We start from the raw sequence: 16,828 nt of genomic DNA on the forward strand, positions 1-16,828 counted from the left end.
ATTTAAATTTGATGATATTCTAGTATTTCTATAGTTTTTCTATTTCACATTTCTATTTTTTCTATTTCTGTTTTCTATATCTGCTGATAATAATAAGCATTTTCTTTTCATATAGAGTAAACGTGGCACTAGCATTCTGTTCTATTCAGACATGTCGCGTGAAGATGATGATTTATGTGAGTCACAGCCTCATATCTCTATTTGTGCCCAGCTCAGCCTGTAAAGCAGGCAACGGTGAAGTGGAGAAGAAGGACAGCTTGTCTGCCAGTGGGCAGGCAGCTCTGGAATGTGATCGGCACATTTACAAGAGTGTCCTGGAGGGCGGCGACATCCCACTGCAGGGCCTGAGAGCGCTTAACAAGCGTCACCCCAGCACTTCTTCTAAAGGTAGGCTTCCAGGCTGTTTTACTTACGTTTATTGAGATTCAAATGTTATTCAGGTTTTAAATTATTTTGATTTAAGGATTCATAATCGAAATCACACCGTGCTATTGTAAAGCCGATCCATTTGTTGCCCGTTGAGCCCTTTTTCATCAGCATTTTCCACATTCCTTCCTTCCTTCATGATACCACACAAATAACACAGCTCATTTGTCTTTCTGTGTTTTGTTGAAGCTGGCCATTTTTCACAGTTGAAACATAACAGATGTCCGGTTTGACCTTCAGTCATTCTCTCCACACCGGTCTGTTAGACAGAATGAGCCCATGAGGTTCGGCTCAGTTGGGTGTCCAACTGCTTTAGAAGTGGGCCATGGTGTGGACAGGGAGGAAATGGGATAGACATAGAGATTAATAGGTGGATTTGATGGTAGACACTCACCCTGCAGACGAGATAAACATGCAGCATGTTCAGGGGTGGTCAGGTATGAGGGGTCAGCTGTCAGAGTGAGGTCATGAATGGAATGCTAGCACATTTGACCCGGAGGATGGGCCGCTCGAGTCGAAAAGGATGGAAGATGATTACTGTATCTGTTAATAGTTAACACAACCCACATGTTTAGACAGGGGCTTTGTTGATCACTGGATGAAGATCTTTTATGAACTTTTGTTTCTGACTGCTTTGAATTTCCAAGACTACATGTTTTGAATACAGAACATACAATGCAGTCATGTATCTTGTCGTTGAGTCATGTGTGACACTTCATAAAGATATGTTTCTAATTCATAATCGAGTATAAAGAAATCAAGACAAAAATGAATTGCACATTGAAACTATTGAGCTGTGGTGTTTGAATCTGGCTTGCAACGTTTTCAATGTATTGTAAATATCTATTAACATTCTGGCTGTAATTCCTGTGGAGAGCAGTTGGTAACTTCACAGCACACTTGAGGTTTCTTTGGTGAGAAATCCCAAGACTTGTGGAGCACTCAAGTAGCGCTTACATGAGTTTATGGCCACATTGGGAGTAAGAACCTGTCTTGGTGCGGTTTGGGGAGCCTATGAGAGGTCAACGGGAAAATCATATTGGCACATTTGGACAAACCTTGACAAGAGGAAACGAATGATGCATTTGCTTGGACTGGGGAACTTACTGGAAGTCAAAACAGAATTAGAGTAAATGCTAAATAAATTTTAGACACCCTGTCTTTCTGTATACAGTATGTCTCTAAAACAGTTTTTAAACATAAAAGAGTTATTGAGCCGGTCACATGCATGCATTTCCATGGGAGTCACATGTATGCTGCAAGAGATGTTCCAGTTGGCAGATTTGTGGTATTTCAATTCATTGGCAATTGTAAGTTAACAGAAATAATTTCTTTTCTTTATTTTACTATACTAGCACTTAATTATGTCATTTAAACTCTGATACACTGAAGCCTTTCTCATTTAATATTTTTGTTTTGTTTTGCAGTTTGCAAGAAGTCTCTAGTTGTTATATGATTTATTAATGCCTTTAACAATCCCCAAGATTTATGTTTGTTAAAAAACAAATCTGAATATGAATCAGCGCTATAAAATAGTCTGAACAAAACCTACTTTTACATGCTGTTTGTTTTAGTGTAAGTAATGTTTAAGTTATTTTGCTTTGTTAGGGGTTAGTATTTGTTTCAGTGTTGTGTAGATAGTCAGCTCTGTGATTGACATCTTTTTAATTTTTGCAGTTAACTGGTTTGGGGGGAAAAACAATGTATTACCCTCAGGCTTAACATAATTAAATTCAGAGTAGAACCTTTTTGAATGCTCTTGATAAGTTGTACTGACAAAATATCCTTGTTTTGAATATTTATTTTGATTTTATGTGACATTTCTTTCATTATTTGCAGTTGTGTGGTACTGTCTTTGCTTGTTATGAGTGTAATCTAATTCACTGTTTGTTCTGTTACCCTGCATGCCTGCCAGTGGATTATAAAGGTGGGAATGGCTGTATGATTTCATCCTGCTCTTCTGTAAATACTCACTCAGTTCTTGCCACTAATGCACTAGCTTCTCAAAATAAGACTAAAAAGTCCTTGTCTGCTGCCAAAGCCTGCATCCCTCAAATCCTTCCCTCCAAGTTTAAACCCAAGCTATCGGCCTCTACCGATGAGAGCCTGGAAAGACAGACGGAGCCGACACAGCAGCGGCCTAAAGCACACAGCTGCGAGGATCTGCATCACGAGGCTTGTGGCTCACGCAATGGAGATACGACAGACGCCGATCACAGGTTAAATTCAGCTTGCAAGTGCCACGGTTCACCTGAGAGCAGGAACCTGCATAAAAATGGACCTGCTGTGGGATCTGTGAGGAGCAAAACCGAGTTCTCCACCCTCTATCGGAACATGCACAACATTCAGAGGCCGAGCTCCCTGGGCTCCAGCCCCCACGGTAGTGTCCGCTGCCTGGCTTCCTTTTTTGAGAAGCCGGGGGACGACATTACCCTGGAGAGGACTGAGATCATTCCCCGGGATGCTGTCACGTTTCGGGTGATGGAGTTTGAGCATATCATTCAGCGTTCGAACTCTGCGCCCACTCGTTCCGCCTCGATGCCCATACTCCCTAGTAACCCAAGTCCTTCCCACAGCCCTGCGCCGACCTGCTTCCTCCAGTCCGCTTTGTCAGCTGAGACTCTAGTCCTGCCAGGGCCTGAGGACTGTCCAGCCATGAATACAGAGGCCCAGACCCCCAAAGAGGAAGCTTCTGTATCGAACGAGTGCCCAAACACCTCAAGAACTGACTTCCCATTGGATCTAAATGAGGGCAAATCAGAAGAGAAAAACAGTTGCATTCATGATCCTGCCAAAGAGACGCCATCCGGCTGTACCTCAGAACCCACAGGTCACCATCACCATGATCACTTCCCCTTCCACACCAAACAAAGCAAGTGTAAAGGCACCTGCCCGGCTTCCTACACACGTTTCACCACAATCCTCAGGCACGAGCGTCAACAGGCCAACACCCAGCAGGAGAAGAAGTGCACTCCCCCCAGGAACTTGCTTCTGATGGGACCAGCGCCTTTCTCCTTACGGAGGTCCCTACACAGTCAACAGGCCAAAAAGACTTGCGCTCTCTCTGCCATGAAGCCCATGACCGGAGATGTCATCTCGACCAAGCTGAAGCCTTTGATTCCCCAGCGCCTGTCCTCTTTGGAGGTGCTGGAGAGGCTCAGTAATGGAGACAGCTCTCCCTGTGAGGGGTGCAACTCGGATGACCTCATGGATGTGGAGGGCTCAGAAGCCAGTAAAGATCACTCTGAAGGTGGCTATATTGAGAGTGTCATGAGTGTCAGATTGTCCACACTCATGTTCGGGCATGACAATGTCTGTGATCACTCATCTTCCTCCAGCCTTTCTTTCTCCTGTCTGCTATCACCGAGTGACTTTACTTTTTCCATTTCTGCCGTGTGCCGACTTTGTGTGGTTTGTAACCATATTGGCATATTATCCATTTCTGTTGTGTAGTGTAAAAGTGTCATGTCACTTTTTTTTTATTCTCAGACTTCCACTTTTTTCGTTACCTTTTTAACATATGATCCAGAATTAGCAATAAACCAAGACCAGACTTTAAAAAGAGCCTATCATAGTGTAGTCTCCAAAAGTACAACCCTAGAGAGCGCAACAGTGATTGACTCTTTTTTTCAGCTGTCTTGTTTCCAGAATTGTTTTTCCAAAGGGATTTCAAAACATTCTTCAATAAAGTTTGTTATTTTTTTTAAGTAATTTCAGTTATAAGTCATTTTTAAGCAAAAATGTATTTGAAATTGATAAAATGACAAGACTGTGCTTAAGTTGTTTTGTGAGGGAATGATCTATGCATCCCATGAAACATTGAGAATTATGTAATCGAATCATAAACAGTAGTATAATATAAAACTTTGACATATAGTCATAGATTATAACACTACAATAAGGTTCATACGTTAACATTAGTTAACTACTTTAGTTGACATGAACTAAGAATGAACTACTTATACAGCATTTATTATTCTTCAGTAATGTTAATTTCAACATTTACTAATGCTTTATTAAAATGATGTTATACATTTTGCCATGAAAATAGCCTTTGATGCTGGCTTGGCATTAAATAAATCTATACTATACTATACTATACTATACTATATAATACATTATTAAAATGAAAATTTGTGTTTGTTAATATTAGTTAATGCACTGTGAATTAACATGAACTATTATTGTATTGTTCATTGTTTGTTCATGTTAGTTAATACATTAACTAATGTTAACTAATGGAACCTTATTGTAAAGTGTTACCAAATGTTTACATGTGTAAAATGACTGTTGCACTCTATTCTCCAGTCAGATTACAATTATAGAATCTGCATCAGTCTCTATATCCCCATCATTTTTTAGAAGTTACAGAATACTTATTATGTGCCTTACTATGATCCATTATCATGTATTACTGCATATCAGAAATTCTGTTTTCATCCTTCCATAGAATAATGATAAGAGTTGAAAATCTGAAATAAAAAAGTAATATTCCTCAAAATAGTGTAACCCTAGCATGAGTCTGTTTTCACTCTGTTTAAGGGTCTGGACCAGTTTATTTTTTACTTGTTTATAATTACATGTTTGTGTCTTAAGTTTTGATTTTCAAAACTGCATTATACATATTACACTAGACATTTTTTTAAAACAATGTCTGAATGTTGTGTATTTTTACCATACTTTTTTTCCGATGCATGCATCCTTTTATTTTGACAGACCATGGCTTATGCTTATCCTACAGATCTCAAAATACGTAGATTAATAAACTATTGTAATTTTAAACTGTAAGATGTGTAAGCCATTGTATTTTCGTGTAATTTAGATATGTGTTTTATTTACCTTCTTTTGCTGTATTTGTGTTCTCTCCAGAGTGTCTATAACATCCCCATGGACTCTTTTAAAACTCTGTATAAATGCGCATTTCAGAAATATGAAGTGTTGTGCAATGCTTGAGCCAAGACAGATTTAAATCATGGCCCTTACTCTTTCTTTGTGTAATTTTGCATATCATGGCAACAGAAAGTGAATCATGTGTTTCTTCAAACAGAATCCGATTCCTCACATCCATTAAGCCAAGGAGATCATGGAGAAAACTCAGACGAGGCAGTCCGGAAACGCTACGGAGATAAAGAGGTGCCATTTGTTTTAACATTATCTTCCCACCACAAACAAATCATTTTCTTAATCAGTATGTTTTTTTTTTTTCCATGAACAGCATGTAAACATCCTTAAAACAAGATAATTTTGTTTGTGAAAGAACATTGATAATATGACTTGTTTTTAAAGAGTAATTCTTGAAATTAAGTAGAATTGCCTTCCCCAATGACAAAATTATTGAGGTTTGATTCTAAAAAAATTCTAAATATTTTCTCTAAAAGACATCTTATTTTACATTATTTTATAAATGTATCTTGTTTTAAGGATGCATTAAGGGTGACATTTTTACCTGGAAAATATAAAAAAAATAAATGATACAAAATTGTTTTATTCTATTTTATATAAATTTTGTTAATTTTACATTCAGGGTTTTAAGTAGTTTTAAGAATACATACTACTGTATATATATTGACAATGATGGAAATGTGGATTTTAAAGCATGTTTTATGGAGACTTATTTTGCTGCTATACAATGTGGTAAATCCATAATAGGCATAAACCCCTCGCTTTATGAATTAAATGCCTGTTTCTTTTTAAAGAAAATTCTGGAAGAGCAGAGACGTTTAAAGCGAGAGCAGGAAGAGGCAGATACAGCTGCTCGGAGACATGCTGGGCTGGTTGTGACTCATCAACAGTTCATTACTAATGACCGCTTCGGCGACCTGCTGGTTATTAGTGAGAAAGAGAAGAGAAAAACCATAGAGGTGACATATCTTCTGTTTTATGCTTTAACAAGGATATTGTTTGATGCTTCCTGTCTTTTTGTGTAACAAAGAGAGTTGTTGTACTGGATGCAGCACTTTTAAATAATGCTAATGGCCTGTTGTTGTTTGCAGAGGACTCCTGCTCTGGCTCGATTTGACTTCAGAGCAGAAAGTTTAAAGTAAGTGTCTCACAATTCAGATCTAAGGATGTTAATAAGATCATAATAAATGTTTGTTAATAACAGCATGTCAAATTTAGAAAACTACATCACAAATCTAACCACATTTTTCTTCCCCTTTATCAGGGAACTACCATTTCAAAAGGGAGATATTGTATACATCTACCGGCAGGTTGATCAGAACTGGTTTGAGGGAGAGCATCATGGGAGAGTTGGGATTTTTCCACGTAACTACATTGAGGTACATTTTCTTTATCCTTTAGTATTATGTTTTTTATTCATAGAGTTTCAGAGTGTGCAGTAACATCTTGTCTGTTATGCTGTTTCTCCAGATATTGCCCCCTACAGAAAAGGCTCAGCCCAAAAAGAGTGCTCCGGTCCAGGTGTTGGAATATGGGGAGGCTATTGCTCGATTCAATTTCACTGGTGACACTGCTGTTGAAATGACTTTCAGAAAGGTATTGTTTCAGCAATTTAATAAAGCTTATGCTTTAGTCTAAACACACATAGTGTACAACTACTGATATGCAAGCAACAAGAACTAGAGAGATTATTTTATATATATATATATATATATATATATATGCTTAGTTTAGAAAGCTACCTCTTGGAGTAATCCTTCAACGTCATGCATTCTATTATTATTTATTATTTACTGAGCTGAATGTGAAGCCAAACACACTTAAAGTGTGATGAAACAAGCTGAGCAGAAAGCTTTCAGAAACATGTTATGGAAGAGGAAAAATAAAAATAAATGAAGAGCATTTTTAATTTTTCCACTGCAAATTAAGCCAAACATTCAGGACAGATTTATCACCAGCCAGCTGAATAAAATGTGCTATAGAAATACAGCAGTGACTATAAGCAATTCAGAAAGAAGATTATTATATATGAATGTTGAGTCACAGCATTTACTTTACCTTGCAGACTTTATTACAGGTAAAAATGACTGTTCTACTGAAATATCTAAGAACACTGCCGTCACACCATTTCAAATGTGTGTGTGTGTGTTAACTGATGATTATTTATATACATATACACTACCATTCAAACGTTTGGGGTCGGTAAGAATTTGAAATGTTTTTGAAAGAAGTGCTCAAGAAACATTTTTTATTATTATCAATGCTGTAAAAAGGCTTAATATTTTTGTGAGGAAACGGTGATTATTTATTTTCATTATATTCAAAAAACTTTGACTAGAAAGTTCAAAGAACAGAAATTATTTGAAATATAAATCTGTAAAATCATAAATATCGTTACTGTCAATTTTTATCAAATTAATGCATCCTTGCAGAGAACTTGCAGTTAAAGTATAACTTTCTTACTAACCCCAAACTTTTGAACGATATATGTGACCGTGGACCACAAAATGGGTCAATTTTGTTAAAATTGAGATATATACATAATCTGAAAGCTGAATAAATAAGCTTTCCATTTGGTTTTGTTAGGATAGGACAATATTTGACTTTGAAATGACTTGGCTTGAAAATCTGGAATCTGAGGGTGCAAAAAAATCTAAATATTGACTAAATCGCCTTTAAAGTTGTCCAAATGAAGTTCTTAGCAATGATTATTACTAATCAAAAATACAATTTTGATATATTTTCAGTAGGAAATGTACAAAATATCTTAATGGAACATGATTTTTACTTAATATCCTAATGATTTTTGGCATAAAAGAAAAATCTTGTAAATCAATAATTTTGACCCATACAATGCATTGTTGGCTATTGCTACACATATACCCATTTGACTTATGACTGGTTTTGTGGTGCTGGGTCACATATATAAATAAATAAATAAATAAATATATATATATATATATATATATATATATATATATATATATATATATATATATATATATATATATTCCACCTTTACTCTCCTTTTACACCATTTAGTGTTCTGGTCACTCTTCTGCCTTTTATATTTATATATATATATAAAAGAAAAATAAATACATAAATAAATGAGTGCGTGTTGTTTGTGTCATGTGTGCAGGAACTCATTCAAAATCTTTTGTCTGCCTGTAGGGAGAGCGTATTACACTGATTCGCAGAGTAGATGAGAACTGGTATGAAGGCAAAATTTCTGGCACTAACCGGCAGGGCATCTTCCCCGTCACCTACATAGAGGTGCACAAGAGACCCCGAGTGAAAAATGGAGTGGACTACCCTGATCCCCCTATCAGCCAGTCACCTCACCGGAGCACTAATGCCTCTCCACAGGTAAAAACCTGACAATAGTCGTGGCCCTTGGATCATTTTCTTTCAACTCACTGTTTTCATTTTCCCATTTGTTTTTGTTTATTCATTATCTCGTATAGTGGTTCTCACTGTTTCACCTTTCCATTTCCTCCTTCCTCTTTATTGTTTCCTCTCATTTCTTCTGACACCCGGCCTTGCACTCCAAAAAGCCCATTTGTAATCGGCTCACCACCTCCCCTCTCCCTCTGCCACGGTCTTCCCGCCGCTCGATCTCCCCCGAAGTCCACGCCGTCTCCAACGAGTGGATTTCGCTCACTGTAGGCGGAGTCAGCAGCAGCCCACCCGCCGCATCCACCCCACCCCTCCCCCCTCTGCCAAGCGCTTCATACCGCTTGGGCGAATATCTGCCCCCTTCCATATCAGCCAGTCCTGTGCCTCCCATCAGCGGCAGCCCCTTCTGCGTCTCCCCGATGGCTTCTCCCTCCACATCTCCTTTACCCCCGCCCTATCCGCCCCGCCCTTGCTCGGCTACCCCGTTCCTCACCTTCACTCCACCTCAAGGCGAGGACTTCCTCCTTTCTCCACCCTCTCCCCGCCTGTCCCGCAGCCTGAGTCCCTGTGGGGGTGCTGGGCTTGAGGGTTGGCTTACTGGGGGCAACAGGCTGGATCAGGAGTTTCAGGAAGGGGATGGGGCTGAAATAGACAGGGCTGGAAGCCTCCGCAAGGCTCCTTACAGCAGGAACAATAGTCCAGCAGAGGTATCTTCTGCATGGTGTGGTGTGTTTGTTAAAGGTGCCCATCATATGGTGCCTAAGCTCAAGGGAGGTCACTGTTTATATCGGCACGAGTTGTAGATCTAACATGCTGAAATAGGAAATTATATCTGACCCTTCTGGTTGTGCTAGTGAGTTTCAATCACACATTTGAGGCTTCCACGCTATTGAGAGAAACACAGATGAAAAGGAACTGCTGCATGTACCTCTAACATGATTAGCATGAAGCTCGGATGTTGATATTTTTTGTTTATGTTTCCTATTATGAAATCATGCATGTCTGATACAAATCTATAGAGTGTGCGCATTGAAATGAAACAAGGACCCCTAAATCTAATGGCAGATTGAAGATTTAGATTGGAAAAAGGATTGTCAGGCGAGTTAGGGTTAAATTCTTTGATAATAACAAATAATATTTTGATTTCTGAAGGCACTTTCTGTATTTGTCTATTTAATTATGTATTTTGAGGCTGTTTTTTTTTATAGCAAATGTTGATATATGTGATTAATTGTGATTGATTTGATTAAGCATATAATGCAATTAATCAGAAAAAAATATTGATCGACAGCCCTGATTTATATTAATAGTAGTTGGTTAATTCTGTGTAATTGTTTGAAGAACTCTTGTATTTTGTATCTGCGTTCAAATGACAAATATGTATTCGGTTATAAAAAGTTATGTTCAACTGTACACTGCTATACAGTTTGTGGTCAGTATGATTTTTAAAAGAAATTAATATTTTTATTGAGCAAGGAGGCATTAAATTGACAAAATGTGACACTGTTACAAAAGATTTCTGTTTTAAATCAATTCTGCTTTGCCATCACATGAATAAATTACATTGTAAAAGATATGGAAACAGAAGTAGGCCTAGTTATTTTAAAGTGAACATTTAAATTTAAATGCAGTCTTGGTGAGCATAATAGATTTATTTAAAAAACAATAAAAGTCTTACTGACTACCGAGCTACATACACTAGAAATATAAGCTATCCTAAGGACTATTTCCACTAGAGGGAGCATCCCTGCATGATGTCACGCTGTTTTAATGTTTGACTGAAGTTTCATAGGAAATGTGGTGACTGCTACTAACTCACAGTCTTATTCCAGTCCTTTATCTGTTTGATGTACTGTAAGGTTGTACTGCAGTCCTCTGCAAATAATAATGGACTGATCAAGTGGCAACCGTACTGCTGTTTGTGCAAATTTCAAATTTGAATCCAAACCTCATGGATGAGCATGAATCGTTGTGCGCAGACATATATGGTATATGCTTTGAAAAATGCAGATAATTTGATTCATGTTCTTTTCTTTTTTTTTTTTTTTTTACAGCCATTAAGAAATGATGTAGAATATTACGGGCGATCTTCAAGAAGTCCCGTCATGCTGTTTGACATTCAAGACAGCAACATGAATGCCAATTCATTCACGGTAAATTAACTTTCATGAAGTCACAATTACTCCTAAATGCACATACTGCTTTTTGCACATACTTATTTCTGTTGAATGAATATGAATGATGAATATGAGCTATTTCATATTCTGTATTGATTGGTCCTTATGATACACATCAGTCAATCACAAGGCTCATCTCAATGTTTAATTTTATGTGATATCTAATCCTTAAACTCACCCATGTAATGCATGACAAATCTCCGTACCCTGCAAGTAAGCCTGTCCTATATGATTGTGGCGTATGTTCCTCTCCTTCCACTTGCACTCACTCTGTTTGTCTTACTCTTTCATGCTTATCCTCTGGACACTACCATCCTTTCCGGCTTTCCTGGTATTAATGGACATTCCCTTCTTTCTGCCCTGTTACTATCTTCTCTAACCACACCGCCCCTTCCTCAAACTCAATTTTTCATGTGAATGACTGACCCCACTTCCTGGCTTGTGGCCACCTCTTGGGCCGACCCTCTTCCACCAATAGGAGGCAGTGTGTAATGAGATCATGAATATTGCAGAGACCTCAGTGAGGTACTGCAGCACTTTGTCACGCCCTATAGACTCCGCCCACCGACTCCTGCCTCCTCCCAGTAAACACTCTCTCATCATTTCCCAGCAACCCCTGTCCCAGAGCAGCAGTCCTGAGCCTGGACGCATGAGCTGTGGGATGTAAGTATGATCTACCTCAAGAGTGTTTCTGTGTCCGTGCACCTGTAGTTTTCACTGACCTGCACTTTAAAAATGTAGGACATCCCTCGGGAATTCACAAGAGCATTGTGACATGATTTGCACGTTTAAAATAATCAGAGTTTTGAATTATTCTAAACGGTCAATTTTAAAATATATTCTTCAAGTCATACTTTTTGACCATGAAATTTATTTTTTTCTTCAAGCTCCCATTTAAAGCAAACTTTTTGGATTAGTAAGTGAAAAAAAGTGTAAGTAGCAACTTAGGTGAAACAACAGTTTGCAATAAAAATGAAATTATGAAGCTAAGCGATTTATTTTATAAACAACAAAGTTGTTAAATTTAAGAAATTAAGTTATTTAAATTATATACAGTACCGTTCAAAGGTCTGGAGTCAGTAAAATCGTTTAAAAGAAGTCCCTTATGTACGGAGCCCCCAAGGGCACATGGTAATGGAAAAAAATACTAGGAAAAATTATGTATTAATTTGCATTCATCTGCAATGCCTGTGTGTTTTCTTGCAAAACATTTGTGTTCTGTAAAATTATTGTGTTCCCCTGAGAAACTTTATCTTCACTCACTAAAGCACTGAAATATAGTGTTTCCTATGACCTCATATTATTTCCATCACAAGTTTTTTGGGCGAACTCAAAAGCATTGAAATATATATATATTTTTAATCAAAAATCAGTAATATTGTGAAATATTCTTGCAATTTAAAATAACAGTTTTCTGTTTTAATATATTTTAAAATGTAATTAACACATGTAATGGCAAAGCTGAATTTTTAGCATCATTACTCCAGTGTTAGTGTCACATGATCCTTTGGAAATCATATGGATATACCGATTTGGTGCTCAAAAACAATTTATTCTTATCAATGTTGAAAACAGTTGTGCTGCTTATTATTTTTGTGAAAACCGTGATACATTTTTTCACGATTTGTTGATGTTGAAAGTTCAAAAGAACAGCCTTTTTCAAATACGGTTTTTGTAACGTTGTAAATACATTGAACAAAAACGCTAGTGAAATGACAAATTAATCTGGCCTTGTTTTAGGTAGATATGTATTAAGCATTCATGTAGTACACATAACTGTATTTCATGTAACTGTGGAATATCTACATTTTATGAGCTGTCTGACTGCAGGCACAGTGTACTCTACTTACCATGGTGCTCTTCCAAGTGTGCATTGTGACATATTATAAAAACCCTCTGTGTCAGACAGACAAAACTGTGTGCAGTGTTTTTTTAATTAAAGTTTTTAAATAAAGTTTTATTTCTATTTCAACTAAACAAAGAGTGAACAAGGCTTTACATTTGGTCAATAGTGTGATTTGTGCAGCCGTTTCCTGCCCCCTCCCTTTCCAATGACATGTTGTGTTCTGCTGTAGATTTCAGGCTTTGTACAATTACATGCCTCAGAATGATGATGAGTTGGAGTTGCAGGAAGGAGACCTGGTCAGTGTCATGGAGAAATGTGATGATGGCTGGTTTGTGGGTATGTGTCATTGATCAGTGTATTGATTCTGCATTAAGTCATCTTTCCCATACTAAATCCATATATATATACTGTATGAAACTACAGTGCTACTAAATCTATTTTTAAACCAGGATTATAGAGTTCTGTCGAGTTGTATTTGTACCCAGACTCTTATGTATGCATTGGGTTCTCTGTGCAGGTACATCCAAGAGGACAAAACAGTTCGGCACTTTCCCAGGAAATTATGTGAAAGCTGTTAATTTGTGACATGATACTTTTGAAGAAATTATGGTTTGTATGAAGAGATTCTAACACTATGGCTAAGCAACCTGATCCGTTTGGGACAATCTACCAGTTGACGTCAAATGAAGACTATTTCTCCCCTCCAAAATTTGGTCTTTCCCAGATGAATGTCCAGGTATGTGAGCAGTAAGGTGTGCGGCATGTCAGAGAAGAACATACAGTTCAACGGTGCTACAGTGGCAGCATTTGTTGAAGGATTTAGAAGAATACATTGTTTTAGCTTTTTGAAAAGGTTCAGACTCCGCTAAAAGCCATTGATATGAAGTATATCAGACTTGGAAAAGGTGTTTAAGTTTACAGCTACGAATTGTACAACTTCATCGCATACCTGACATTACTGAAAAACATGAAATTCTACTATTTATTTTTGCTATAAAAGTTTGATGAACTTTGAGTGTGACTGTTAGAGATGGCAGTGTATTGAAAGCACCTGAAGGTGTCCGTATTAAGGGTTACAGGTCAGAGAAGCTGTGAAAGGATCAGAAGTTAGGTTTAGCCATTTTAAAAAGTGTTTAAATTTCAATTTACACTCCCATTGTGTAAAAAAAAGCATATTTATGGAGCTTTTTTTTATCATACTTTCATAAAGAGTATGTAAATTTCTATTCCGATGAGGGCTCAAAGTTTGAGACAAAAACATTAGTATTTGCGAATCCAAGCAAAGCTATTTGTAGACATCAAAATTATGTAAACCTGTTTTGTTCATGTTAAGGAGGATAACGTCACAGCACTTACTGTACTCTCAGATTATACTGACATACAAATGTATTGCAACACTTTACAGTAAGGTCTGATTTGTTAACATGTGTTAATTGGATGAGACATTAAACCGAGGTCCTGACTTTGTGTGGGTGTAAAAATCCTAGGATGTCCCTCGAACAGAGTAACTTGGTGCTCTGAGTGTAGAGAAAAGCGCTATGTGACATAAATGTGACAAATTATTATTGCTATTTATTTTAATGCATTAACATGAACTAACTATGAGCAACTATTGTTAACAAATAAAACCTTATTGTAAAATGTCACCAAATTTTTGTTCACAAGATTACAATGGAGTGACCGACTCTAGAAACTCCAGATCTAACAAGCTTTTTAATTGGTAACAAAAAACAATCAAGCTTTAAGCGTTATGTAATGTAGTGAGGTGAAGGGCTACAACTAAACCCCACTAAACAGATGCTTTGCCTCAAAATATGCTATTTATTTTCCTGAGTGGTGTGTATTTAGTTTTTTCAGTCATCCATTTTTGAATTGGTTGTTCTGAAGAGTGTATTACGAGTCCTCTGATAACAAGCCTTGATAACATCTTAACCCAGGTACCATTTGACAGTGACATTTACAGTGTTATGACTGGTAATATGGTTGCATGTTGGGAAACGATGATCCATATAAGATTACTGTACCTCATTTTCAAAGTGCCATTCACAGTAGAGGATGCTACATGTGGACAGTTGTGTTCATTTAGTTAGGTAGTCTCCATTGATTAGCTTGCGGTCTTCCTTAACTGAATGTAGTTCACATCTACTCCAGGTTGTAGATTTGCTTTTGCTTCCTTTTAAGAAGTAGAATTGCAAATTTGAAGATACATGTTTGGATTTCTTCTTCAAGTGAAATTGTGTCTTTTTGAATCTCCCCTTTAGTTTTATAAGGTCCATTCCATATAATGCCAGAGAACATGCTGCTAGAGAGCATGAGGGTCGTCTGAGACTCTTACGCTTACCAGCCTTCCGTCCAATTCAAAACGAGAATTAGGAAAAGATCATTTGGACAAAAATGAGTCATTTGAAGTATCTAGATGATATATTTTTCATTTTTTAAACCAGTGGTTGTTGCTAAAACCTTGTCAAGAAGTAATCACAAAGCAGATCAACAAGGAATTCAAATACATGTGATCTCTATTGAATATGATGTTTTGGCCTTTCGAACCGTTATAAGATAGCATAGCATATCTGAATGTTGTGAAACAGTTGAAATTCAATTTTCCTATTCTGTCAGAGTTGTAAATATGTAAAGTAAAATGAATGAAAGTGATCGAAGTTATAGCAACCTCTATGAATATTACAGTTTATATTAAATGAAGAATATTAGGAATACGGCGTAACACAGGCCGTCTCATATGACTGAACGAGTGATTCTGACATGTTGGGATTGAAATGCCTTTCTGTCTCATGGCTTCATTGAACTGTGCCTCGTTTTATTTTATTTTATTTGCCTTGAGGTAACCGCGTTACTTTTTAAGGACTTTTAAAAGTGCGTTTTAGTGTGTCACAGGAGACAATTACTGAGTTCGTTACCGCAATCACATGAGTTATTCAAGAGTGTGAGATAACACCTGAGATGTTTAATGTATAATTATTACTTTGTGACCTGTATGCAGAGGCGAATTTTGCATTTTTTGTTTGTTTGTCTTTGTTTATTTGCAGTGCTGTTAATTACAATGAATTTAAAACACTATTTACTGCTGTGATTGCCTCATTATGCAATATTTAATAAACAATATTACAGCTTTTGACTGACTGTGTTTGTTGTCGTGATTTTTTTATTTAGTCATTTATTAGACGCTTTTATCCAAAGCGACTTACAAATGAGGACAACAGAAGCAATCAATTGTAGTATTAAAACAACTAAAAACAGATCCAAAACTAAAAGCTAAAACGTTATAAATACTACTTATACACATTTTAAAAATAAAGAGATTAAATAAAAATGACAAATGCATACAACTAAATTTCAAAACTTAACATATAAATGAAAAACAAAAAATAAAGCTAAAAACAATTCAAAATATTAAAGAACAAAAGGTATAAGAGTATAATAATGATTCTAACATAACACTAAGCCAAACACTAAAAAAACAACTACATGTGTGTATATACAACCACACACACATACATATATACTGTATATGTACATACACATTTATAAATTCAATATATATATGATTTCATTTCCATTTAGTTTGTTGAAGTATTAAAATAACTCAAATTAAATAAAACTTAATAAAAGACCTATACAGACATAATAAATTCAGACATAATGTAACTAAAATTAACACATGCACGTGGGTCATCTTACACCCCCAAAACAGAGTCTATGAGGTGCGTGAAAAAAATGTGCTCTATTATAAGTCAGTGTACCATGCAAGAAGGTTAAAAAAAATTAAATGCATTTGCTTTAACAGAGTGAATGTCACAACTTTTTTTTGTAATGTATGTGAACTTTAAAAAAAAAAAAAAAAAAAGGGGGTTGGGGGTTTTGGATCCCAAATGTGTATGTGGAATTTTGAACCCACTGTATAAAAACGCAAAGCCAACAAATGACCTTGCTCCACACTCCACCTAATTTAACACATACATTGCAATACCACGCACTACCACTAAGGGGCAGCACAGACAAAGGAATATCCTCGTCCTGCGTTAAAAAAAAACATCCTCGTCTGACTGCCTCTGTCATGAAG

The 16,828-nt window shown here is 36.7% G+C and overlaps 1 protein-coding gene across 1 annotated transcript in view; it reads left to right on the forward strand.

Moving 5' to 3' along the window:
* The window catches only part of LOC107601782 (sorbin and SH3 domain-containing protein 1), a gene marked incomplete at its 5' end in the record, with an annotated part of 52,237 nt that extends 36,481 nt beyond the window's left edge, over positions 1–15,756 (forward strand). Inside the window, 13 exons of the mRNA XM_016294075.1 lie at positions 212–387; positions 2,342–3,676; positions 5,474–5,559; positions 6,123–6,287; positions 6,420–6,466; positions 6,593–6,707; positions 6,799–6,924; positions 8,503–8,697; positions 8,886–9,434; positions 10,782–10,880; positions 11,383–11,567; positions 12,980–13,086; positions 13,268–15,756. Of these exons, the coding sequence (XP_016149561.1) occupies positions 212–387; positions 2,342–3,676; positions 5,474–5,559; positions 6,123–6,287; positions 6,420–6,466; positions 6,593–6,707; positions 6,799–6,924; positions 8,503–8,697; positions 8,886–9,434; positions 10,782–10,880; positions 11,383–11,567; positions 12,980–13,086; positions 13,268–13,335 (3,253 nt within the window). The remainder of the gene's footprint in view (positions 1–211; positions 388–2,341; positions 3,677–5,473; positions 5,560–6,122; positions 6,288–6,419; positions 6,467–6,592; positions 6,708–6,798; positions 6,925–8,502; positions 8,698–8,885; positions 9,435–10,781; positions 10,881–11,382; positions 11,568–12,979; positions 13,087–13,267) is intronic.
* Between the last annotated feature and the right edge of the window lie 1,072 nt (positions 15,757–16,828).

This window comes from Sinocyclocheilus grahami, unplaced genomic scaffold (assembly GCF_001515645.1).
Source record: "Sinocyclocheilus grahami isolate Dianchi unplaced genomic scaffold, SAMN03320097.WGS_v1.1 scaffold313.1, whole genome shotgun sequence".
NCBI classification, from domain to species: domain Eukaryota; kingdom Metazoa; phylum Chordata; class Actinopteri; order Cypriniformes; family Cyprinidae; genus Sinocyclocheilus; species Sinocyclocheilus grahami.